This window comes from Centrocercus urophasianus, unplaced genomic scaffold (genome assembly GCF_019232065.1).
Source record: "Centrocercus urophasianus isolate 14NV4802_14NV808 unplaced genomic scaffold, USGS_Curo_1.0 seq_10, whole genome shotgun sequence".
NCBI lineage: Eukaryota > Metazoa > Chordata > Aves > Galliformes > Phasianidae > Centrocercus > Centrocercus urophasianus.
Genome location: NW_024884142.1, coordinates 91,181,406 through 91,208,071, shown reverse-complemented (window position 1 = coordinate 91,208,071; position 26,666 = coordinate 91,181,406). Strand labels below are relative to the sequence as shown.

Below are 26,666 nucleotides of genomic sequence, written 5' to 3'. Positions count from 1 at the left end.
TGATCTCTGCTCCAAGACTAATGCTTCAAAAAAAAACTGGTATGTCCTTATCAGCGGTTTCAGCTCCTTTAGTGCTTCCAGCCTTGGCAAAAAGGGAGTGGGAAGACTTGAAATGTTGTGCATCATTTCGTTTAGTAGAATAATTTGTCCTCTTCCTTGACACTTTATTTGTTATGTTTGGTTTCAATGGTACAGTAACATCTCTCAATAGCACCATAATTTACTAATCTCTGAAATGAAGGGATGTTTTATATTTCAAGAATTGTGAATGCCCTCTCATTGCCCTCCCAGAGAAACCTGAGCCTGTTGTTCACCCACACACTTAAGTGAAGTAAAAAGTAGGGTCTCTACTGCCATACTGCAGAAAATACCTGCCCCCTCTAGCAAGTGACTGATCCTGGAGTTGCTTTTGCTTTTCATCCATCTGCTATCAATTTAATTGGCTCTGTTAGCTAAGGGATCCTTCATACATCCTTGCAAGAATTTACAAAACCTGGTTCATATAAAAATTAAGGGGCAATCCCCATGTTTACCCTCTTGCTCAACTAGCCATGTTGCATTGCTGCCAGTTAGTGCTAAAACATAGCCACGTCTCCCTGGATCTCCAGCTTGAGCCTGTGTGGGGGGGAATCGGCTTGGCCAAGATTCCCAGCTGGTACCTCAGTTGTGGCGTGTGTGCAGTAGCTTTGCATGGGCTGCTGTGTTTCTGGATATCTGGAGCATAAGTGCAGTGCTATGGCTTTGCAGCTTATTAAAGTAGATCTGGCAGGCTGGGAGTAGTTTTGCAGTGCACACCCTGCACCTTTGGTCAGTGTGGGTGTTTGAGGCCTGGGCTGCTTTTTAGTCCTTTGAGTTGTGACGCCTGGGCAGATGACCACCATCCTGATGCTTCCCACACTCAGCAGACTTCTTACATATAAGGTAATGCTGGGAGGAGATGCATGTGTCTGCCCAGGAAGCTGCAATCAGCTTGTACCTGAAAGGCCTGCAGAGCTAGTGCAGAGATTTACAGTACGTATGTATGTGTTCACATATAGAGTGAGAGGAGTTGTCTTTTGTGGCTGTCTTGAGTCTTTTAGTTAAGAAATACTGACTGTAATGCAAGATTGGCTTTACTGCTGTGTGCAGATCCAGCTGCAGAGTTCATATGGGCATCAGAGCATGCAAGCTGAAGATACACATCTCTCTAGTGACGTTTACCCTTAGCTTTCCAAATGAAAGCATTACTGATGTGCAGCAAGACAGACTTCTATGGGATGGAACTGTAAATATTTATTTACCTGTGGTGTAATCTTTATCTTTCATAAAAATGCAGGTATCAGCTGCTTCTTTACAGGGTCATGTCTGTAAACATGTGCTTTATAAAAATTTGGAAGTGAATCTCTACCTAACAACAGTCATTCTTGGCAATTGTGTTCCATCTACTGCAGCCTTTCACGTTAGAGACACATCCCATATGTGAGCTATTGTTATAATTCAATAAATACTTTACAAAAACAATGCTAGCTTTTTTTGAAAAAAAAAATAAATAAAAAAAATGAAGTTTTAACTCAATGTAGTTCCTCCCAGATAGCTTCTTGAAGGAACAGCTTCTTCTGTAGGATACTGTGCCCTCAGCATATGGTAAAAAGGGAAGAAAAAGGCTGGGTGCATGCTCTATCTGAGGGAACTTACTTAGAAATGTGTATTCCGCTTTTCCTATCATGGAAAAAACAAACACTCCATATTTAAATATCGGGCTTCAGTCCTCCAACATGCATGCTTAGCTTACAGCTAGTTGCCCTGAAGATCTGCTCCCCAGTACAGACACTGGCCCTGCCAGCTGTAGTTACATATCTGGAGCTTTGGGACCACTGCCCTGGGACTGATTCTAGAAAAACCACAACTTTCCCTCGCTGCAGGCCTGCCCCAGGTTGATAGTGAGGACTTAGCCTGAAACAGAAAGATTCCAGTTGCTGATGAGGGTTTATAGTAAATTAAAAAAAAATAAAAAATAAAAAAATAAAAAATAAAAAATTCCTTTCTTATGCATGATTAGTCATGAAATCACTTAAAGAGAAAATAAATGCTGTAGCTGCATTAATCTTGTAAACCATTCTCATATGGAAGAGTATATTTTTCAACCCCATTCTTCCAATAACTTTTAAATATGTGCCTTCTTCAGCTGGGGCCTTGGTCCTGATGGTGATGGCAGCTGCATCCCTACCTCCCGCTCCCCCCTCTCACACATTATAGTTGGTGAACAAAGCAAAATGCACATTATGAAATGAATGTTATTGTAGAATAAAATCTTACTGGGACAAATTTTATGTATATCCATATGTAAAAATAGGTGTGTGCGAGATAGAGAGATATGTGCTTATAAATTACACACACTATGAAAATAGTTATGTATTATATTACAACTATACACATTCATTATAAAGAAACTGATCAGCGCCTGTCAAGGAGATAGTGCAGCAGCAGTTATCAGTTCTTTGGCATCCAGGAAATGAATGCTATTTTCTGTCTGAAGAGGAGGAAAACCTCTTCAGTATTCCCTTGCTTCTTGAAATTGCTTGTAATAGTCTTCATCTGTAGGGTTTTCTGTGCACTTCTGCCCGTTGTTTGGAGGTCGTGCTTCGTTGTACCGGCTCCAGTCACCCTTGCATATAATCCAGGGTAGAATGTCCACTTTGTAATGGAGTTCTGCTGAAAATTCAATGCTGATCAGGTTTGGTGTACCTGCCCCTTTGCCTCTGGTAATCAGCTGCATGTTATCATCATAACAGCAGTGCTGAGCTGCTAGCGTTGTGCTCTCCAAAGAGAGCATGGAGCGGATGCAGTACCGTGCAGTGGGCTTATAGATCTCCAGTTTTTCCTTTGGACCACTTGCATCTTTCCAGCGAAAGTTTTTCCTCTTAATCCGATCATAGATATCAGCAGTGCTGTAAGCAACTTCTCTGGGGTAAGAGCACGGGCAGCTGGGAAGATCATTGACCACTTTGTGCATGTATTTCTTCAAGAACTCACTTTTGCAGCTCATCCATCTTTCACAGCTATCAGTATCTGTTTAAGGGCAGGAAAGGGAAAGCTTAGGATATGCAGCAGCCCAATTGATATGATCTGATAACAAATGAGTAAAGCATTGCTGTTCAGCTGGTGCTTTGCTTAAGAAACCAAGGGCAGTAGCTAAAACTTGCTGCCTTGCCTACAGTGTGTTAAGGGGCTGTCCTGTTCTATAAAGAAATCAAACAGGTGACTGACTTCAAGGGCCTCAAGCAATGCTACTCTGAATTAAACTGCAGTACAAATGCCAGGTAATAATCCTTGATATTTCTTTTACGTGGCAAATTCTAGCCCAGCCTCTGGTATCCCTATGCAGCACAAGAGACACTGTCAGAGTTTTACAAGCAACAGAACTGAAATTGGGAGTTTGCATTCCCTGAACTTGTACAGGGCTTTGAAGACTGTCTTTGATTTCAAGCTCTTGTCTACACACTCACCTTTGTAAGAACAGCAGATTTGGATGTTGAAAGATTTTCTTACTGTGCTGGAAACAGCAAGATGGCAAGCAAAGCCTGGATTACTTTCAAGTTTATTATTAAGCCCTAATTACGTCTTCCTTTTAACTACCAAATAACTTTTTCTCTCTTCCTCTTTCCAAAGGGATATTTCTTGGCTGACTTCTCACCAATGCATCAAGAAATTATTCATATTCTAAAAGGGACACTAATATCACAGTGACATAATATCATATGACATAATATCACAGTGTCTCTATATTGGGAATACTTAATGGCACCAAGGTCATGACTTATAACTGGAATTATAGACTTAGTCTAGTAGTATACTGAATACTGGCCTTTTATTATTTCCCAACAGTCTTGAAAGAATCCATTAAATCATCTTCTACCCAAAATATTGTTTAAGGTGTCCATGTCATGCTGTGGGCTTTAAGAGAATTTGCACATCTTGCTCCACACTTGACAGGACTCGAGTAATGCAATGACTGGGACCTAAAACTCTTACAGCAACCATTCCTGCAAAATATTTACTTAGTGATCCATATTTTGTTTCACTGCCTCTTTAAAGAGTCCTTTCCCAGCTGTCACTGACTGTTGTGCTTCAGCACTGCAGGAGGGAGGTGCTGCAGTGTGCTGTTTACCTAGTTGTTACCACTGTTTGGTCCAGCAACCAGTATTTAAGAGTGACCACTGCATGGTTTCATTGGAGGGATGGAATCAGAATGTTAGAAAGGTGGGCTGAATTTTAGATAGACCAAGTATAAAGTCATGCCCTATAAAGATTACTTTAGCTCGTCCTACTGCAGCACACACCATTGTAAAAGCTGTTTGTGCTTGTAGAAGTTATTGCCATTTTGGTTTTAGTGTGATGGCTGTATTTAAATTGCTTTTATAGTATCTCCCATGCCAAACAGCGTTTGATTGTTGCCATCCATTAGTATGGACACAGATGGCTCTTTTCTGAACTAGGACAGAGACTCACAATTTCACAGTGAAAGAGGCACAGAAATTTGTTAAGAGAAGAAAGCCTGTGATGGAAGTGAGTAGGTCCATGTTGTAAACTCGAGCAAGATAATAAATAACCATTTTTACCAATGCGTTTTACAACAAACTTAAAATGTTGGACTCGCAGTGAGAATCAAAACAGGAAAGAACAAGTAAGTTTCTTATCCATTACTGGAAGATTGACTGACAGGTTGACTTACCCACTTCAAACAGTTTGGTGGCATTGAAGTCTTCACTCCCAGCCAGTAAGCTCACTTCTGTGGCTGCTGTTCGGAAGGTATCTTCAATCCCTATGGAAAACGCATTAATGGTGGTGGTGTTTTCCCATTAGAGCAGAACAAAATCAACTGTCTCTTTGCCACCTCCTCCTCCCCCCTATTCTGAAACCTGCCTTGTTAGTCAAAGAAGCATTCTGAAGCTGTTGCTGGAGGGAGTGTTCCTTTCAAAGCATAATGAACATGGAATCTGGAGTGTTACAAAACTAACTGCTGTTTTAAAGAATTAGCTTAACCCCAAGGTAAAAAGTTTTTAAAGTTTAGAATTTAGATTACACTTAAGCAGCAAATTGTTCAGTTTTGAACCTAGTGTAGGGATGGATGGGAGAACCAATGTTGTCCTATTCTTTCTAAACTCAAGACTTGCCAGCAGCTCCCAGTAATTCTGGTAGAACATACTGCACCTGATCAGCTTTATCTGACCAGCATTGTCTCAAAAGCACATAATGCAAATGCCTGACAAAATAAATATTAGTTCCTGACAGCAACTATAAAGCACTAGGGAAACAACATTTGTGTCATGTTGTAAATCACAACAACACATCTGAAGACAGGTGTATAAATTCATGTCTGTACATGGGCAAACAGTTTTCAGGAAGCGCAAGGAAGAAAGATGCTATTACAAGAATTGTACTTGCTGGTTGTTCCTAGTACTAGGAGTTGAAATGTGAGTAGCCAAGAGATAAATAACTTCACCTATCAAGCCCATCCCCCAGCTCCAGCAGCAGTATCACAGCTATAGAAGTAATGGAATAAAAGTATCAGGATCTTCCAGCAATTGCCAGCTAAGCGTCCGCTATCAGGAGCGAGACAAATGGATTTCCAGAAAATGACTTGATCCTTCTGAAGCATGCATCCTTTCTGTGCTGTTTTAGTTCACCCTGCCTAGCAACCTAATGTTTCCCAGTCTGTGTTATGTAGCCTTAAAACAATTATCTCTTCAAAGAAGCATTTGAACACTATTCTTTTTTTTTCCCCTTGACTTAAAACCCTCTACAGAGAGCAGAAAGCTCTTCAATACATGATAACTATACAGTTAATAATGAAGTCTGCTCACCATCCATCTTCTTTCCACTGAACTTTCTCCTGATCTCCTGAACTGGGACATAATAGTGGCTTGCAAAACTTCAAAACAGCCTCAGGCAGCTTTTCAATAAAATTATCATATGATTTTGCCTTTACTCCAGCAGCAGATGAAGAATAATAGATACCCAAGAATCCATTACAAGGCAGTAATTCACTGCTAGAATTATAAACAGTAGAAGCTGAGCTTTCCCTTGTCATTTTAAAAATGTCAGCACAGCCTCAAAGAGTGAATATATTTTGCTTGCTGATCGTTGGGGGTCTGTTATATGACATAATACATTCTTTCAAGCTTGCCCCAATTTGATGCTAGCTGGTAATAAATACTGGGAAATATAACAGGGGGCTATGTTCTGTATTCTGGATTTAATCCCTTATGATTTAAGCTTTCAGATGTATGAAAAAAATCCAGCAGTATTTTTCTCCTGAACTGCCTAGAAATAGTTGTCTTGTAGTGAAGATACACGTCTAGCTGTGAGTGAAACTCCTCCAACTGCCTCACCAAGGTTCCTAAACCATTAGTCCAGCCCTCCTGACATTTCTCTTCCCACCAAAAACACCAGACCACCAATTTCTGTCTTTCTGAGTCACTTATAAGCGTAGTGATACCACCATGGCACATGTTTTCACTTCTCTCTAACCTTAGGAGTAACGAAATGACAAATATCCCATCATTGTTGTCCTTTCAGTATCTTAAGAGGGGTATAAGAAAGAAGGGGACAGGCTCTTCAGCAGGGTCTGTTGTGATAGGACAAGGGGAAATGGTTTCAAACTGAACGAGAGGAGATTTAAATTGGTTACAAAGAAAAAGGTTTTTATAGTAAGAGGGGTAAGGTACTGGAACAGGTTGTCCAGAGAGGTGGTGGATACCCCACCCCTGTATGGGGCTCTGAGGCACCTGATCCAGCTGTAGGTACCCCTGTTCATTGCAGGGCATTTGGACTAGTTGACCTTTAATGTCCTTCCCAGCTCAAAAGACTATGATTCTATGAACTACTGCATCACCACATTGCAAGTTCACCTAAATAAAAACCCACAGTAGTGTTTAAAGAACATCATGAGACAAGGTTGCTGTAGCAGCTTTAAAGTTTTATGAGCACTCAGCCCTGCTTTCAGTAAAGCAAAAGCTTGATGATGATGATAGCAACACTTGCTTTACTAGTGTTTAATGTCCATGCCTTCAGGAAAGCAGGATCTAAGGAAAGGCTCCTTGTTATGGCTATATTTTCTGAACACATTCAATTTACAACTACCCTTTCCTTCATCCCAACATGCACCCCAGTTGCTGCAGGACCAAGCTTAATACTTATAAGTCTTCAGCTAACCAAGCAACATGGCAACAGACAGGGGGTGACATTTCCACCTTAACGTAGCTTTTGACTTCCAAGGACAGAAGATTTTGCAGCCCAACAATAACAAAATCTCGAGTAAAACACAAACAAGTTTTTTTTCCTTCATATTAATATACAGATGCAGAGTCTTACTCTGCATCCTTAGTCTGGATATGTTAGGTGCACACCTTATTAGCCATATAAGTGGGGGGAGCTATTTGTTCAGAGCATAGGCATGTCCACTCATTGCATAGCAAAATGTGGGCTCGCTAAGGCAACAGCATGACTATTTTGAAATCCTAAAATTAACACAAATTTGTTACGTGACAGTAGATTACACCCTTTGGAATACAAAACGTACTAGGCACAAAAACGTACGATGACTGCCGTAATCTAAAAAAAGCCTGTATTTGTCTCTCAAGTCTCAGGGGATGGTAAAGTGTATCTGGAGACATATTATTACTAGCAAAGAACCTGCCATTTCATAAATGCCCTTGAAAAAATCAATCTCTCTCTTCCCAACAAAACTCCTACCTAGCCAAAGACCCAACGGGGCCTTGGCTTTATGCACAGAAGGACTCTTCCCCTGCCTTGACCACCCCTTCGCATCGCCCTTCTGCTAGCACAGCCAAACCTGGGCAATTTGGCCTGTCGCAGGTCCGTGACTCGGTGGCAGTGCAGGCATACCCACAGGACCTCGTCCGCTTCTGACTGCCGCTCCCACAGGTGACGCTACAAAGGGACCACGGGCTCCAGTCTCCATCACCATCAATGTAGTCTATATAAAAACAAAGATGACGAAGGAAATGAAGAAACAAAACTCCTACTACCCAAAACTACTGTGTGCAGTGTTTTTTATTAGAAGGCAAAGCAGGAATGGAATCCAGATGTCTCTACCTGAAGCTCGGGCTAAGTGCCAGGCATAAGCCTGCTGTTTAAATGGTTTTCACACTTGATGCTCCTCAGGGAAATGCATGCAGCATTATTTGAAAAAATATTTCCTTTCTCTTTTGACCTTTTGGCAACTGAAACTCCTCAGCTGCAAAGCTGGGTCATGGACTAACAGTACACATCTACTCACATAATCTCCCTGCACATAGGAATACATTTTCTGATCACAAACTAATACTAGAGGATAAATCACATTTCATTTTTCTTCTCTTCAAAACACACAGCAATAGCACAACAATACTTACCTAATTAACTTTTAGGATACCATGAATGTTGGACTGTGAGAGGCTAAAGGTCATGTCTGAAAATTGGAAGGTTTTTTTTCTTCTGCCCCTCAAACAGGAAATAGATATTACCAGAATACTGCCATAAATGCAGGGAACTACAAAGTCATCTGGCACCAAGAACTACATGCAATTTGTACTGGTCCACACAAATAATTAAATAACACCAAATCTGATTCCTAAGTAAGTAGGAGGAACCTTTTAGTGGAAACATGAGGTTACTGTCTTCTAGTAAACAGCCAAGATAAACAGTAGCAAGTCTGCAAGATTTTGTGCCACCATTAAGAATCTGAGCACCTTCGATCCAGTCTCTTATGTCTGTTGTATTATCTCTTGCACATCCCACCTTGTGAAAGGCACCAGGTGGAGCCTGTGAACCAACCCCAGTTCAATTCCATTCTAACTGGCATCTTGCCTTTCAGCCCCACCAGCTGAGCTTTGTCTCACTACAGACTCTTGGCTTAATAGTGTTCTCTGTAATCTACATGTGCTCAACTGACCTTGCGATGGGGGCTTGTAGCTTTGCTCCTCTGGGCTACGCTCATAGCAGTAGCAAAGCAAACGTGAGTTCAGTGACTGTTCTATAGATACAGGCTGACCGTGTAGGCACTGGCAAGATGCAGGGACAGATCTTTGAAAAGGCCTCCATGCTACACGATTCCCACTTCCCCTTCGCTGCCATGCTGTCTGTGGACTTCCTGAGCTGGTTAGTAGAACACATTACTTGATTTGTACCATATGTAATGACTGATGACAACTCTGAAGGGTGCTATTAAACATCTACTGTCAGGAGTATGCAAAGGTTATATATCTCACTCATAGCAAGCTGCCTAGACGCAAGTTCCTAGCGGCAGGGACCTTGTGCGCTTTTCCTCCTTTTCTTACACAGCTGCTGCTGAATCAGGTGTCCGCTAACATGGTGTGGGCAGAATGATGATCCCTGCAGTCTGTGTGCAATGACACCCAATTCTGGGATGTACCAACAGGAGGGCACTAGAGCAATCTGAATAGATTATATATAACATAGATTATAATGGAGAGGGGCTGGAAATAGCATAGAAGCCCCCTGTAGGCATTATCTGCTACAACATCCTCCTGGCAAAGGCCAGAAGAGCACAACATTTTACATTAGTAAGAAGGCCAAGAGTTTCTTGCAATTAGTAAGGTGCTCTGGAGCATGATAAAGAGCTCTAATTAATTTGCAAGCCTGGCTACCTCATCTTCATAGTGCATTAAAAAGCATACGGTATCTAGCTACTATTGAACATATTAGGTTGAATTTTCTTCTGGACCTCAACCTGTTCTCCCTATTTTAAATCTCTCTCTCTCTCTATACATGCACACATATATTGTTCCTATTAATTCTACCACAATTATTTGTGAGAGCAATGTTATTTTGCCTAAAATAATACCCACCCAATATATGAGTTCCTGGTAATAAAGCGTGCCCACAACTAAACACAGGTGCAAAAAGAAGGGATAGGCTTTAATCTTCTGGCCACAGAAATTTAATACAAACGTATACATTTAAATACACCATTCTGTGAAAAGGCCCTCTCCAATGTTAAGGCTCTAGGACATAAACAGGGGAAAGTTAAGACTGAAACAATGCACAACAGCCACTTTGCAGTACCTAGCTGTTGCAGCGCAAGTGCCACAAATACTCTGGCTTTGAAATCCTGCTCTAATTCTATTTACGTACTATCATAAAACAGAGAGGCTTTGATCTACCTGTGGCTCCTGAAGGGCACATATTAATTCACCTCCTTTGAGTCTTTCTCACGCGCATAGTTATACCCTAGTGGGGCAATGTGCAAACGTATTTCCTTTCTGCTTCTAGTTTCCGCAACCATTTCATGCAACAAGCTGAAAACAATTGTTTTCACCATGACACATCTGGCAGAGAATTACACACGCAAATACACAATGTTCCTGCTGCATATGCCACTCCCCACACACGCACCAACATAATTCATCTTCCTTATTTATGTATCCACCAAACACTACCATGTTTTAGATCTTGCTTATTTAACCAATAATTACATTTTAGTCCCCAAGCCACTGCATGATTCTAAATTTGTACTTATCCTTACTCTAAAAATAAATACGAAACCTTGCTTCCTTTGCTTTTTAAAAAAGTACACTTAGGACTAAAAAAAGACCCTCTTATGGGATAACTGGTATGATTTTCAAGATTATAGACTTACTAGTGGAATGTAGCTACCACAGTACAGCTTGTGCATCTGCACAGATTTGTATTTAAAAGCTGATGAACAAAAGCCACATGTTGAAAAATCCTATTTTGTTTGGCCTACTTTCAGCAATGCCTCACCATTCTCATTTCCCCCAAACTCATTTTACAATCCCAAGATGCCCATAAGAGGCCTGGAACACAAACTTACCATACTCTGACTGCTCCTTGGACTCAAATGTCCGGTGACTGGGTGCATGACCATCCCACCCACCGAGAGGGTTCAGGAAGTTGCTGTCCTCAGTAGTGCTGTCATACTTGTAGTCCTGGTCACCACTGCTCATGCGAGTCAAGGTGGAGGACCTCTGCCACCAGTTTCTCCAGTCAGGTGATGAGACTGGCCAGTTAGGCTTGCTGTTCTCTTTCTGAAGGTCCTTGTCAGTTTCTGTATCACGGCCATCCACCACTTCAATGGTAACCTATGGGATTCAAAACAGGGCAGACTGCCTGTCACTGTCACCTCCTAGTCAGAGGGAGACTTTTTATACAGCAAAGGCAAATGACCAATGTTGCCTTGAAGGGGACTACGTAATAATGTAGGGGTAGCATGTTGTAGACCATATGTAGATCACTGAGCACAGAGATATGCAGAGGCTGAGTGATTCCTTCTGCTACCTCTGCTGAATCAGACCTTGGAACAAAGGCTAGGAAAAATACCACACAAAATAATAACCCATGCTGTGCCTAAAAACTTTGCAGCAGAGATTTCTGCCTTATGGGGAAAATATGTTCAAACCTGGACATTTATGACCAGGAAAATCATATCTGTTCCTCCAAATACAATGGGGCTGAATTTGAAACAAGCATGAAACGCACCAGTGTGCAGAGCCTGTTCTGAGAGCTTAGACTGACTTAGCAGAGAGCTAAGGAAGTCCACGGGTGTGAAGGTGGAGGACGGAGCCCACAGTCTGCACTGGGTCAATGCAGGTTTGCATCTGCCTTGCCCTATAGCAGCAGCTCAGCCTTGCCTCTCGCACTGTCCACTTGCAGTACCACGTTTCCATCATGCCCTGCCACATGAAACCTCACTGCATGGCTGAGAGCTAGCGGCTTTTTCAGACATTGCTACATAAATCACTTGCTGCTACGGCACCTGAAGCAGGTCCTCCTGTGCTGCCGAGGGTAATGCTGTATGATTCATTCATGGCTCCTGCAGAACTTAGAGCCAAGATTCAAATTTTGCCGCCCCATTTACTCATCAAGAATGCAAATATAATGCCACACAGGGACAGCCCTTCATTACTCAGGCTGAACAGTGTTTATTACATAACTCTTGGATAAATATTGTGTGTGTGTGTATGTATAGGTGGCTATTTATGCACAAATAGGAACTATCCATCAGAAACCGTGGCTCTATGACTCAAGCATATTACAACCACAGACAAATCATGAAATGCTCTAATGCTTCAATGCTGGTGTGGTTCAGTGATTATATTGGACTGGCTAAGCATAGCACAGAAGTGAGCATCAGATATACCTATGTTTTCTTCATGCTCTGTAGACTTAAAAAAAAAACTTTCAAGATAGTACTCCAGAAAAACTGGGTTATTTAAGAACTGGAAAATGTGTAATTATGGATGCTCTTCTGACTTTGAACAAGAAAAACAGTTTCTACAGCTACCTGTAGTTGATCTACAGAGGAATCTAACATAGGAAGCAAACCAAGGAGTTGCTGCCATAGCAGCAGGCACAACTACACAGACAAGACAATGCCCATGCATTCTTATTGGAGAAAGAAGATTTTGAATCAGTTCAATCCTTTGCCTTTGACCATAGACAGACGGAGCCATTGAAACAGAACAACTTTGAGGCTAGTATGAAATGGCACTGGGAGAAAGAGCAAAAGCAATGGAAAGTGCAGTTGTCAGCCTAACAGAATCTTTACACAAGAGATGTTTTACTTCCAGACTAAATGTGGAATCAGAATTACTTCATTAACCTCAGTTTCTACAGACCAAGAATTAAAATGGATTTCATAAGTCTGAAAACAACAGGGTGAGTTCAGGGGTTCAAAACTGTGGCATTGACCAAAGCAAAACAGAGTTTTCACAATAAGTGAAAATAAATGATGTTACTGAATGGGTAATACTGCACTGCTGGCCAGTCAGAGGGCTTTAGTACTGACCGTGTGAAAATTAACATGACTATTACTTTGGTAACGAGTATTTTTTATGACCACATTAACTTTGTAAACAATGACTCAGCAAAGAGAAAAAAAACAAAACTTTTTTTTTTTTTTTTTAAATAGAAGCACTTGACAATCCATTTGCTTTGCTAAACTGTAGTTATATGGCTGTGATCATAAGGATTTGGATTTAAGACACTTATTTAGGATTCCAAGTTAGTTTAAGCAGAGATGGTTTGTAGAGACACAGGGGCTTCAGTTGTGCTATGTGTTACATTGAGGAAGATAGGCAGGTGAATTTCAGGCTCAAAAGACCTCATCAGACCTTCAGCAGCACCGCCATCAATTTACTTTCAAGACATGTCTGCAATCAGTCTGTGTGTACTACAAAACAGGTTTATTAAAAAGGCCTTTAAGTGAGTTTTCCAGAACACAAGGTGTGACAAATTTAATCTTGTCACTGCAAGCTTTAAGTCCTTACTCCATGTTAGCTAATGAGGAACAAACTGGGAACTACACCGCATTGGGATGACTCAAAGCCATGGGTAGACACAGACTGTGTGCAAACATATGGTGCTTCTTCCAGTAATAGCTGGGCAGGGGAGAAGGAGTCCCTGCACTTTGCCACTTTTCCTCTTGTGTGACTGTAACTGACCCTGTAGGACTATGGTGCTGTGTCACCCTCGAACTAGATAAGGAGTTATGGCCTGAGACCATCAATAATCCCTTTATCACAAAGAGAGAGGTCAGGAGAGATCCACCTCAGTGTAAGCAAGGTTTTTAAATAGGCTATTGAACCAATGAACATAAAATTTAAGTCCAGTGTGGCAGTCTGGCGAACACCAGTATTCCTCCTTCATAAGTTTTGATTACAAAGTTGTTTGCAATTTTAAAACCATAAAGTGAAAGAAATTCTGCAAGTCCTGGGACTATCTGACCTGCCAGGCTTGGCAAATTAAAAATAAAAACAAAAATAGATGACTCCAGCAGACTAGTCCTGTTTGTTTCCAGGGAAACGTCTGTGCCCTGCCCAGCCCCAGTAAACTCTAAGGCACCTTCCAGAGGCAGGAAAGAAATCGGCAAATAGCAGCAGAGTGCCTCCAAGATACGACTCGAGGGCTAGGATGGAGGTGTGAGAAGCAGTTACTTCTTTGGGATAGGGAAGTAATTGCTTGACTGATGTACAGTCTTGAGAAATTAGGATTCACTGAATTCTTCCAATAGTTGCAGTTAACCTTAACAACATTAGCCTATAACTATGCACACATATATATATTATATATATATCATAGGCAAATACCTATCCTCCAATTCGTTTCCATACTGTTTTGTATTTACTTTTTTTATTTAAAAAAAAAAAAAAAAAAAAAAAAAAAAAAAAAAAAAAGCAATCAGATCCAGAACTATAGTCATTAAAAAGGGGGCAGTTAAGACAGCTCTGGAAAAGCTCTCCTGCTGTATGATTCCAACAAAAACATGTTCTTTCAAAAAAATAAGAAATAGACCTTGTTTAGTATTTTTATCACAAAGACTGTTTCAAAGACTTCATTTTCCCTGTTTTCTTCTTCCAGAGATTATCAAAACTGCAAAGATGATTATTTATTTTTTTGTCACGCTTCCCAAGATGTCTGTGGTAACGTGGTTCTTGTATAAATCCACAATCATCTTCAGAAGTATTCAACCCTAAAGTGAAGCCATTTCTTTTATGGTTGTTTGAGCTATAAATAAGGATGTTCCTCTAAAAATTGTTAAAAACAATTGGCATAGGTACATTAAAACAACAGATTTGCAATGAATTTCTAACGAAACAAATGTATCAAGCACAGATGTCTTGGGACATCAACATCCAATTCTCTCCTGGCCAAAAGTATACAGAAGATAAATATTATCCCACTTGCTGGAGTGCACAAAAAGTTCTTAAGTACTTTGTCCTGTTTACTGAGACAATGTTTCTGAATTCACTTTAATGGTGTAAACATTGCCCTAAGCAACTGGAAGATTATGTTACAAGAAGAAGTACACTTGCAGTATTGTGCAAGCCATGGGTTCTGGGACATTTCTACTGCTGCCTTCATGAAACTGATGCAAGTTTTCAGTGCAGAACTTGCCACCATGTAAAGATGGATAAGTGCAAGTCAGCAAGGTAAATACTGTAACAGCAGAACTGAAATTGATTAATTATAAGATACTGAAATGATAAGTTTAGGTTTACGTCACATAACAGTTGAGCTAAAATGATGTCTGTAGTAATGAAAAATTACTTCTGGTAATGTAATGACAGCTCACTTAGAACAGTTTTCTGGACTCACCAGATGAAAGCGAAAGGTATTAAAGTTTGCTTGGAGTAGTGAGGAAAATATGACTCAAATCCTGAAATTTTTGTTCTGATGGGCCTACCTGAATCCTTCAATTCAAGTTCTGGTCCCAAGCCCTGGTCTGAATTGTGCACTCTGTGGCAAGCTCTTCTTAACTACAACAGTAAATCACTGCAGAGGTCACAGCTCCGCTATAAGAAGCTGCTAGCCATGGCTTTCCAGCACCCAGCTCTGCCAAGACTCATCCTTCCAGGTTGCTAAGAGGACTAGCTTAGCTCCTGACATGGCTACGCTGTGCTTCTGCTGCTGCAGTGAATGCAGCAAAGCAGACAGACTGACCAGGCAACTGCTCTTTGAAGCAGAGAGTTCTCCATAGTACAGACCCAGCTGAAGGAACAAGAAAAGGAACAAGCACTCTCCACTTTCCTGGGTTTTAACTTAATAGCAGCAATTGTCCCTGTTATCTCAAAGAATCAAACCATAAAGGCATTACAAGAACTCAGTGCTACCACAGCTCTCTTGTCCTTACCGAGCTAGATTAGAGGTGGGACATCCTGGTTAGAACTCAGTGCCACAGATATCGCTGGATCTTTTGTGATGATACTAAGATGGTGTCGCTTTCCACTGCAGCTTCAGACATAAAGTTTCATATATTTTGGAGAAACATAAAGTTTCTCCAAAAAATAACTTTAATAAATTGTGTTCAAAGCTGTGTGATATGAATAGAGGTGAGGAATGGATACTGATGAACCTAGAGAAGAGTTGAACTCTGTAGCTTTTTTTTTTTTTTTTAAAAAAAAAAAAAAGATGTTAGAAATTGAGTAGATATCAAAGAATAGGAATCTACAAGGACAGGCTGAGAGAGCTGAGGCTGTTCAGCCTGGGGAAGAAAAGGCTCTGGGGACACCTGAGAGCAGCCTCTCAGAATTTAAAGGGAGGCTATAAGAAAGAAGAGGACATCAGCAACATCTGTTGTCATAGGACAAGGGGAAATGGTTTCACACTGGAACATTGATGATTTCAATTGGATATAAGAAGAAAGTTTTCTACAGTAAGGATGGTGAGACAGGTTGCCTAAAGAGGTAATAAGTGCCCCCATTCTTGGGGACATTCAAGGTCAGACTGGACGGGGCTTTGAGCAATCTGATCTAGTGTAGGTGTCCCTGTTCACTGCAGGGGAGTTGAACTAGACGGCCCTTAAGGGTCTCATTCAACTCAAACAATTCTGTGAGAATAAATAAAACTAACAGAGAAGTACTGGTACGCCATGACTGAGAAAAACAGCCCACAGTTCTCAAGTGACATTTCCTCAAGCAGGCAGCATTAACTTCTGCCTTCTATTATTCCCAGTGCCACAATTTTCAGCAAGAATACTAATCAAAACAGATTTAATCATATGCTTTCTAAGACACATTGACATTTTTTAGGTCAGAAATCCTGCCTAACTCTGTTTCTGTTCAGAACTTGTCTCGTCAACTGTCACAACTGGAACTCACCCAGTTGTATTTCAGGTATACTGGTTTTGACATTTGATCAAGATTCAAGTTATTTATAAGATCAGTATCAATGGAAAGCCTTTGCGTGACAAACAGTAGGGAATTTTTTCCTTTTCTTGTTATTTGTTGTTCACCACTGCTAGGAAAGCAGCAAAGTAGCAGGACAACCACCTAAGCAAGAGTGGGAAACCAGGGGTAAGAAGGAGGGACATGAGCAAAATCTCAACTGCATGTTGAGGTCCCAGAGAAACAGCCAGGAAGGTGAGACAGAGTCTCAGGCCTCAGAGAACAGCTGTGAGGCCATAAAAGGCTGGTTAGGAGAAAAGCTGATCAAAAATGAAAAACAAGCAAGTTTCTATTCATCCCCTGCATGACTTCCCTCTGTTACTTAGAAGCATGGAATATTCTGTCTTACTCTGCCCGTTTACAAGGTCTGCATAAGCATCCCTCAGCTAGTTTGTGTCAAACAAGTGCAAAACTATGAAAAAGAGACAAAAAAACGTAGAGAAAGACATGATCAACATTTTAAATCCCATTCTCTTCCTGAAGTCTCCCAAGCATTGAGAGAAAAGCTGAAATGACCAAAATAAAGAAAATCTAATACTTCAAACCAAACAACCAGCCTGTGCTTGACAGCTGCTGCTGCAGTTACTCTAAAACAACCACTATGAAAGCAATGCTGAGGCACAAAACGCCACTCAAAATGACGCAAGATTTAATAAGGCAAGAACACCACAGAAAGTCTAGTTTAGTAATTTGTGTCTTGCATGCAAAGAGTCAAACAGCATTTGCCTTACTGCAGGCTCTAATTATTGTTTCCGAGGTTTTTCTAGAAGGCAGGTCACTACACTTACATTTGATTATCACCTGATAAATGCAGTAGTAGCCTGGGGGACATATTTTCCTGAATTCCTGTGATGGTGTTCTGAAATCCACTACTTCCTCTCCAAAAGAGCACATAACTAGGGCATGATATAGCAGTTACATTCTCACAGAAAACCAGAGAAGGAATGGCCATAAAGAGAACTCACTGAAGTTCTCTCTTCAAAACCTGCTTTCTTAGGCTGAATTTAACATCCGTTTATTAGATTTTTAAAATGTTCAGACTATTTTTGATCCACATAGGCCTACACTAATAAAAGTGAAGAGAAGCTGTGGGTTCAAATCAAGGGAAGTACAAGGAAATTGCTAGGATATGCAGAGAGAAGTCTAGAAAGGCAAAAGCCCGGCTTGAACTCAACCTGGCCAGTATGGTTAAGGACAACAAAAGTGTTTTTACAGATATATTAACAGTAAGAGTAGAGCTAAAGAGAATCTCCATCCTTTACTGCATGCAGCAGGGAACGTGACCACTGAGGATAAGGAAAAGGCTGAGGTTCTCAATTCATTATTTACATGTATTTAATCTACCTGAGAGTGCTGGTGGAGGCGATAGCCAAGCTGCTTTCCACCATCTATCAGAGGTCCTCGGAGAGGCTTGTCAATATGACTCTTATTGAAAGAATGGTCATAAGGAGGATCTGGGGAACTGAAGGCCTGTCAACCTGACCTCAGTGCCAGGGAAGGTTATGAAATAGATCATCTTGAGTGCTAGCACACGGCATATGCAGGACATCAAGGGAATCAAGCCCACTGTTCAGTCTGGAGAAGAGGAGGCTCTGTACAACTTATTGCTCTCTACAACTGCCTCAAAGGAGGTTCTGGTGAGGTGGGAGTTGGCCTCTTCTCCCAGGTAACAATGATAGGATGAGATGCGAATGGCCCCACATTGCACTAGGGGAGGTTCAGGTTGGGTACTAGGCAAATCTTTCTTCTCAAGGAGGTAGTGGAGTCACCATCCCTGGAAGTGTTTAAGGAAAGGGTAGATGTAGTACTAAGGGACATGGTTTAGTGGGCAATGTTGGTGGTAGGCAGATGGCTGGATAAGATTATCTTAGAGGTCTTTTCCAATTTTAATGATTCTGTGACTCTAAATTAACGCTCTTAGGATCATAGCTCACCAAAAGCCAGTGAGCAAAACAAAAGATGAGCATTGATTATGCCTTTGTTTGCCAAACAGCTGATGAGAAAATTGCTAGTCACTAACTGTTATTACTTAATATGCAAGAATTCCCTATAGCTTTTTTTTTTTTTTTTTTTTTTTTTTTTTAAATTCCCCCTCCTCCCCCATGAAAGAATAAACCGGCCTTTTACAATATTCAGGCAAAGAAATAAAATTTCTTCAAAGTCATTTCTACAAATGATTTTTTAATGAATTAATGAACTTTTTATCTCTGTAAGGCCTAAGCTGCTGCAGGACTGTCAACTAGGAACTTCAGGAAGATTTGCACATCCCTACTTATGCACCTGAATAAGCTAAGTATAATACAGAACATAGGCAGCCTATTTCTGAAAGAATTGATCCTTACACGTAAGAAAAAGCTCTGGGATTAATGTTGCCCAATGTTTTCCAGTCTACAGGAAAAGGGTTTCCAGTTCTCAGAGTCCAGCAAAACTGCTGACTTAGCTGGCTGACACATTTCCAGCATCAGGTGGTGGAAAAAGAGGTCATAGCAGAAGCAGTTACTGTAAAGACAAGCCAGGGAAATGTTTCCATCCTCCAGTCATTTATCCATTCCCTAAGTCCAAACATAAAGCACTGTCACGAATCAGAGAAGGTTTTTGTCTCCTCCTGCCCTCCTCCATGGTTTACATACTGTCGGAACAGTAATATTACACTGTTTACCTCCTCCCACAATCTGGGGCCCTTATAGCTTCCCTACCTTCCCTTCCTGAGGCTTTTTAGAAGGATGTGTACAGGCACCACATGTTGAACGTGTTTACTACCTTGGCCTGTCAAGTATTGGACCTGCACTTGATCCAAATCGGTTAGACTTCTTAATGTTGCGAGCCATCTATGAAGTAATGGAGTGTTGACTTTGAGACAGCTTGTTCTCTCACGAATAGGTCTATTATATCTTTATGTATGTACTTCTTAGACATATCAAAAGGAATGGTAATTTTGTGGGCTGGGGAACTGCAAGAAGCCAGGAATTTATTTAGCCAGAAAACTAGTTCTATTAGCGTATTGTTTTTATAAGCACATCTTAGGCGGAACAACATTTCAATTTATTGTTTTGGTTAAAAAAGACTTCTTATTAACGCCAATTTTGCTTTAAGGTTCTGAATTAAAAACGAATCACTCATTTTTTCCTCTTTCTAAGCCTTGAAGTTTTAAAGATGCAAATGGCTTGCAAGAGGCCATTCCAAACCCAAGAATAGTTTGAGGAATAACATATAACAAAGTTCCTTGCAGACAGATTTTCTTTTACAGTTTTTCAGCTGCTGCAGAAATTGACTCTTAAGGCACAGTTCTATAGAGAGGACCACATTTTGAGAAGAAACTTAAAGACCTACTGTAATGCTGTAACATGATGGAAAGTACAGCAGTGAGAGTGAACTAGCACAATCCTAGGCAGCAGCAAATGAGAACAAACCCAAATGCAGCAGCTGCAGAAACAAAGAAAGAAAAACTGCTTACCTTTGGAAGACCTCTAGTAGGTAGGGATCTCCAGCAAGATACCCTTATTTCCAGTGCCAATCTTTAAATGAGGCCTGGGAAGGGGTGGATCCTGGTTCCAGTCCTTCCAGTCACTCAGCTGCATTGCATTCACCAGCTTCCCTGGGTTGGCCCTGCCTTCCCACCAGGTGCTCAATCACTGGTGCAGGCCATGACTTAGCATTTCTGCTACACGTATTCTCTTATAACATTTGGGAATGGTGGCACTTTATAATAGCATACCAAAAGATTTGTTTATAAACAGATTTTATAGTGGAGAGTTGAAAGCAGAATTGAAAATACCCATTTAATACCAAAGAAGAGAATATATTCTAAAATGCAAAAGCAGAGATGACTTTAGTATCACGGATAGGTCTGCATTGATACCTACATTCTGCAATCAACAATATCCAAAGAGAAATTCAGAAAAAAACTGAAATCTATGCATTCACTGACAACAAAGAGTATATACAATCTCTTTTTGGTAGAGAGGCAGGGTATACTGACTGCATCACATAGGAGCCAAGCTGAAAGTTCACTTGATTCAGTAAAATGATCTTGTGTAGCTTCATAAAATGTCACAGGTTAGCATAAATTTGTACCTGAATGTTGGGATTCTGCCCGTTGATATCGGCTTTTGACAGGTCAGGGAAGTTTGGGAGATCCAAAAGGAAAGATCTAGGTCCATCTCTCTGTAAGGATGTATGCCCATTTTCCTGCCTGAATCGTTGCTTAGGGAATGGCCGGTGGGCAGCCTGGAGATCGGGGTATTCTCTTCTGTCCTCGGGGTTCAGGCTAAAGCTGTCTTCAGGAGAATGGTCATCTGCAGTGAGCGTGTTCTGGGAAAAAAAGCAATGCACTATAACAACAACTGAGGTGCAGTCCTGCCAGCACCCCCACATCCAACTTTCTGCTAATGATGACTGCAGAGTGCAGATAGAGGTTCTTATGGCATCCTGACCCAAAACTGGGTTTTTAAACAAACAGGAATTATGATGTATTGTCTCAGGTTTCATGAGTTTGACATGAGTTTGACTTGATTCTCACTGAAATACACTCAGTTACACTAGTGGGGATCTGTAACCATATGATGCGTGAGAAAATTAAGTCAGATTTGGGTGCTTAGCTCGATTAGGTTCCTGGAACATTCCAGCCTTCAGGTGACATCAACACACTAACACAAGCATCTAACTTAAAGCAGTTCTGAAAACATGAACAACTGTAGCAAGTTCTGTGAAATCAAGTTATATAGATTAAGTTATATAGATTAAGCCTGATCTATCTGTAAGTGTTCACATTCATTGTGCAGGAGTTGGACTAGATGATCTTTAAAGGTCACTTCCAACTCAAATGATTCTATGATTCTATGTCCCTAAAATGGTAGAAGGATATCTTTACTACAAAGCATTTCAGTTTGCACTGTTCCAAATTGGAGCAAAACCCCTGACTGTTAAGTTTTAGTTCAAATTCATGATATGAAAGGATCCTACTATGTTGAATTGGCAGCTTCTTTCTCTCTCTCCTTAGTTTGCAGCAACTTCCATCTAGCTATCTGTCTTTCTCACCCGACTTCTCTCATCTTGAACATCTGAACCTTCCTTCCTTCCTTTGGGATCTCATTTTCATGTTTGCCTAATGGTGGGATTGAATTTCATCAAGCTGTGGGTCAGCAGTTAATGCTTTTGTTATTGCTGAGCGTACTTTTGGGTTACGTAGTTTATTACAGCAGGCTGCCTTCAGACCAGTAGCACTGCTGTCACTGCTGCCTTTGACCTCACCAAGGAGCTACATTCAGTATCAAAACACTCCCTGGGTTAGGACTGGCCTGGGGACTTGGGGGGAAGAAAAAAAAAGAGGTAGACAAATCAAATCTTCTTACAGCTACAAAAAAATGCGTGGGGCTGATTGAACGTAGGTTTTGCTTTTGACTCAGCTGAAGAATTTTAGGTTTGAGGTCTTAGTATGACTGCCTGGGGAGCTTTTATTTTCAGTTCATAAAGAGACAGCAAGAATGGATAGGGTAAATGTTAAAGACATATCTTTTAAAACAAGCACAATTAAAGTGGAGTGGCCACATGTGGTTCTGGCTCTTCTTAAGCATGTTTTTGCCAGCATATCTGGTTAAACACAACCTCCATCCAGCTCCTCTGGCTCAAATTAAGCTAACATACCTTTTGTTAAGGTCTCAAATAGGCAGCAATTCCAATGCCTTTTCCTTTATTTTCTGTTTATTTGCACAGAATGTTCTAAAATGACCTTTGAAGAGATTTTACAATAAAATCTGTGCACATTTACAGGAAAAATGTTCAGGGATTTAAATAAACCAAGATTTAAGAGTTAATCTGGGACTAAGTGAAATCTCAAGTAAAAGGCATTTCTCCTCTCCCTTCACTGCATTGCATTTGTAAAGAAGTGCAGGGTCAGATTTAGTAGTATTGAACTGTTCGTACTACTTTTGTGATCAGAATGGTTACACTCTGAAAGTCCCAAAGGACCATTACTCATCCATCACCAGCACTGATGAACAAAGTTCATTCCAAATTCATTCATAGGCATGGATTAGTCTATGTGCTCTTAACTGTGTTGTCTGAAAGCTAAACCAGGGATGCTACTTTTCACTGCAAACCGGGCAAGACGTGTCTTTGGTGGGCCATCCATTAGCACACACCTTATTTAATACAAAGTAGAAAGTAAATCACATGACAGTAAGCTCTGGGAAACAAAACCAATGGCCACTTAGCTAACTTCAGGTTCCTTTCCCATATGCTTGAGCTTTAACTTAACGCTTAACCAACAGAACTTAATTTCAAACTTGGCACAGGAGGATTAAATGGTTTGTCAGTTCTGCCTGATTAACAAGGAGTAACAGCACTGTTATTAAATTACTTCAAAAAGGAACAAAAAAATGTGGTATTTTTAATTTCTTTTTTTCCTGGGGTGTCATGCACATAATCTCGCCTTTATTAAAAATAAAGTGAGATTTTGTAAAAAAAAAAAAAAGCACTTCTCACATATAGTTTCATACTTATTTGCTTACGAAGTCAGGAGCATCTTGATTCTCTGTGTTACTATCCCATACAGCTGGAGAGCTGGCCAAGGACTTTAGAGACCTACTTTTAATTCTCTGATAAGGCTCCATGTGTGATCTTGTTAGGTCACGGTCTGTCTGTGCCTTGATGGGGATAACAGCACTTCCCTCCCTCCCTGTGATGTTCGCGGGGAGCTCAGCAACTACAATAATATGGACTATATAAAAAGATTTTAATAGTGTCAGACAGATGGAATATCACATGGAGTTAGTTAGAAAATTGTCATGGTGAAGTAATGACATCAGGCTGATCGGGCCCACTACCAAGCTGCTTGGGGCAGGGGCTGTCATTAATTACAGGCTCATTGAGTTGGGGTTGTTGAACATTAAAAAGGAAAATGGAGGGGGAATGTGGTAACTGTCCTTACCAAAGATTGCTGCACAGAGGTAGAAGATAGTCCACTCTGCATGGTCAGGGTGGACATAAGAAGACCCTGGTTCAACACTAGTAATACATTTCTAATGGCAGTGTCAGCGAGAAACAACTTCATAATGGTTCAGCTGGAAGGAACGACAGAGATCACCGAGTGCAACTGCCTGACCACTCCAGGGCCAACCAAAAGTCAAAGCGTATTACTGAGGGCATTGCCTAAATGCCTCTTGACCACTGACAGGCATGGGCCATCCACCACCTCTCTAAAAAGCCTGGTCTGGTGTTTGACCACCTTGTGGTAAAGAAATTGTTCCTCATATCCAGTCTGAACCTCCCCTGGTGCAGCTTTGTGCTGCTCCTTCATGTTCTGTCACTGGCCGCAGATTCAGCTATCATCTGCTCACAGTACCAGAAGGAAAAGACCATTTTTTCTCAGTTATTAAAATGAACGGGAGGTCTGGTTTTAGACAGGTAAATCCTAGTGTTGTGTCTAAGCTGATGTGCGGTGTTACTAAAAATGCATATTTTTAGTACAAACATAGCAGAGCTGCCATGGATAAAAAGTGAGCTCGTACCTGACAAGCAGATTGCAGGCTCGCTGGTTTCCTGCATTACCTCAGGCAAAGGATCTCCCAAGGTCTGCCTACAGGGAGAAGGCTGTCCTCGCCACAATGCCAGTGTGACTGCTGAAGAAAACAGTGTTTGTGTTACAAGGCTAACTGATGAAAATCTGTGGAGGGATATCCTTCCCTACTTATTTCTAAGTTATTTCACATGTTTTTACTTCACAGTATTTATTTTTAGGTGTACGTAATTTGTATTTCCAATTGTTTTTGGGAAAGCAAAGTTGCTTCCCTTGATTTAGAAACCATGTCGTTTCATTCTGAACTACTGACTCAGTTTCTTTGAAGTTATGACATTTCTAAATCAGGCACATAATTGGTTTCTTGCTCAAATGATGCATCTGCTCTGAATATTTTAAGATAAATTAGTTTTTTTGTCCTTCATTTAACAGGATTATTCATAACTTTTCATTAAGATGACTTTTAAGGAGTTACTCTTCATTGCTGTCAGCTACAGTTCTGCTGTCACCATGGGATCAGGAAGTCCCTAGTACAAAACAGCTAAAGATTTCTGAGTGTTCTGTGTGGATAGTATAGAAGGGCAGGAACTCATTATTCACAGCTGTGTGACAAGGCAGTGAATAAACCCTACAGAGGGACTCTGCCACGCTGTTTGCATTACACAATAACATACCTTGCCATACTCATCACTGGAAAAGGGAAGGCAATGATTCGGTACCCCATGTCTGACTGGTGTGGGCTCTGGATGGATGGCAAATGGACAGTACAGTAAAAATATGTTAGAAAAATTAGTATGGGGATAAAATGTGATATTGTCTCCTTCACAACAGAAACTCTACAGGGTGGAGTGTGAAGGATGAGTTGTGATGTACAAGAAAGTAAAAACAGACCCAGAGTATTGTTTTCCCATCTCTGCCACCAACTGCTGTGAGACTTGATGAAGTCACTCTGATCTGGTTTAAAATCCCATATATCAATGCATTTGTGTCTAGGGAAGAACAATTCATGGGCATTTTTTTGAGTATAACTAAACGTTGGTGATCCAGGTGGGTAAAAGGCATCACCAGTGTGTGTACAGCACGGCAGGCAGGAAGAATTTCTTACTGCAGTTTAACTTTTTGATAATCAAACAGGTATTTTAACTCTGTCCATTGCTTTCTTATTTTTGCTTCCTTTGTCATGTTAGATGTGAGCTGCAGGGAAATGTGCCATTTCCTTCCCATAGAAAATTAAACAGAAATGGGAACTTCTAAAAATACTCAGCTAGGAGACAAGAGAAGTTCTCTCCATTTTTTTATCAGGTGAAGAATCCATCTCCCTCCTCTCTTCCTTATTTTAATTTCCAGATTTGGAAAAACAACTGAGACAGAATAAGGGGTGAGCAACCAGAACTATGGAAAATACTCTGGAGGAGCTGCTCTTTCTCTCCTACTTCTTTCATACTCACCTTCCTTCATTCCCTCCCCACTTGCCAAGCTGAGGACACGTCTGCAAGCACTGCTAATGATAGAGCTGAAAGAATGATGAAAACTGATGCAGCTTATAAACCTAACAACTCCCAGACAGAGAGGGAATCTATTACCAAATCCTTGCTGCAGCTACACGGCTTTTTTTATTTCTTGTATACTCCTTTAAAATATCTTGTAAAATGATCTTGACAAGAGGTCTTGAATTGGAACCCGACAGTCTGTCAGTGCACTTTCATAATGCACCTGTACTGCATCTTCAACCACTAGCAACAAGGAATGTTTATTTATTAGCAAACTTCACAGATGCTATAAAAGATTATATTGCTATCAGAGACAAAATGAAGCCTGGGGCCTTCACAGAAAATCATTATTGCCATTAGGGCTGGTTTCATTTCCCACCTGCCTTAACAGATTGTTTTGATTTTGATGGCTGTCATGCGTTCCCAGGTTAGTGCTAAATGATCACTTTAAAATTAACCCGTCTGGGGAGGCTGAGAAACATGCTGGGATACTACATGAGACTTTCACCTCTGCAGATCCAAGATCTGTAATGAACTTGGGTGATCGAACGCCTGAGTTTTGTTTACACGTGAATCTACTTATTTTGTATATCAGGAGTATGAGCAGCGCAAGGCCCAGCAGGTGCAGGGGTGAGGAGAGTGCTGGCTAAGCAAGCAGTGCAGTGAGCTGTTGAAAAGCAGAGATGCACAGCTATGTTATCATTAATGGCAAACACAGTCCAGGCAGTCAGTAAATCCACATTCTGTTCTTAGCTCTACTGTGGCTTTCTTATACAGCAGACAGACCACTTATGCTCATATTTAATTCCTGTGTGACTCGCATTCATTCTAATGAGTCACAGACAGCTCCCGCCACCAGAAGAAATCACAGCGAAGGGTTGGCATATCAACCACTCAGCTTCTCTCATTTTCATCGAAGCATGCTTTCATGTTCGCATTTATCAATGTGGTGAAGGACCTTACTTATCTTTA

At 40.9% G+C, this 26,666-nt stretch overlaps 1 protein-coding gene across 1 annotated transcript in view; it reads right to left on the bottom strand.

Annotated features, from left to right (window-relative positions):
* Positions 1–1,260: 1,260 nt before the first annotated feature.
* The window catches only part of ISM1 (isthmin 1), a 39,624-nt gene continuing 14,218 nt past the window's right edge, over positions 1,261–26,666 (bottom strand). Inside the window, exons 2-6 of the mRNA XM_042819650.1 lie at positions 20,763–20,999; positions 10,838–11,105; positions 7,835–7,978; positions 4,712–4,801; positions 1,261–3,048 (exon numbers count right to left, since the gene is read on the bottom strand). Coding sequence (XP_042675584.1) covers positions 2,531–3,048; positions 4,712–4,801; positions 7,835–7,978; positions 10,838–11,105; positions 20,763–20,999 — 1,257 coding nt within the window. The 3' untranslated portion in view covers positions 1,261–2,530. The remainder of the gene's footprint in view (positions 3,049–4,711; positions 4,802–7,834; positions 7,979–10,837; positions 11,106–20,762; positions 21,000–26,666) is intronic.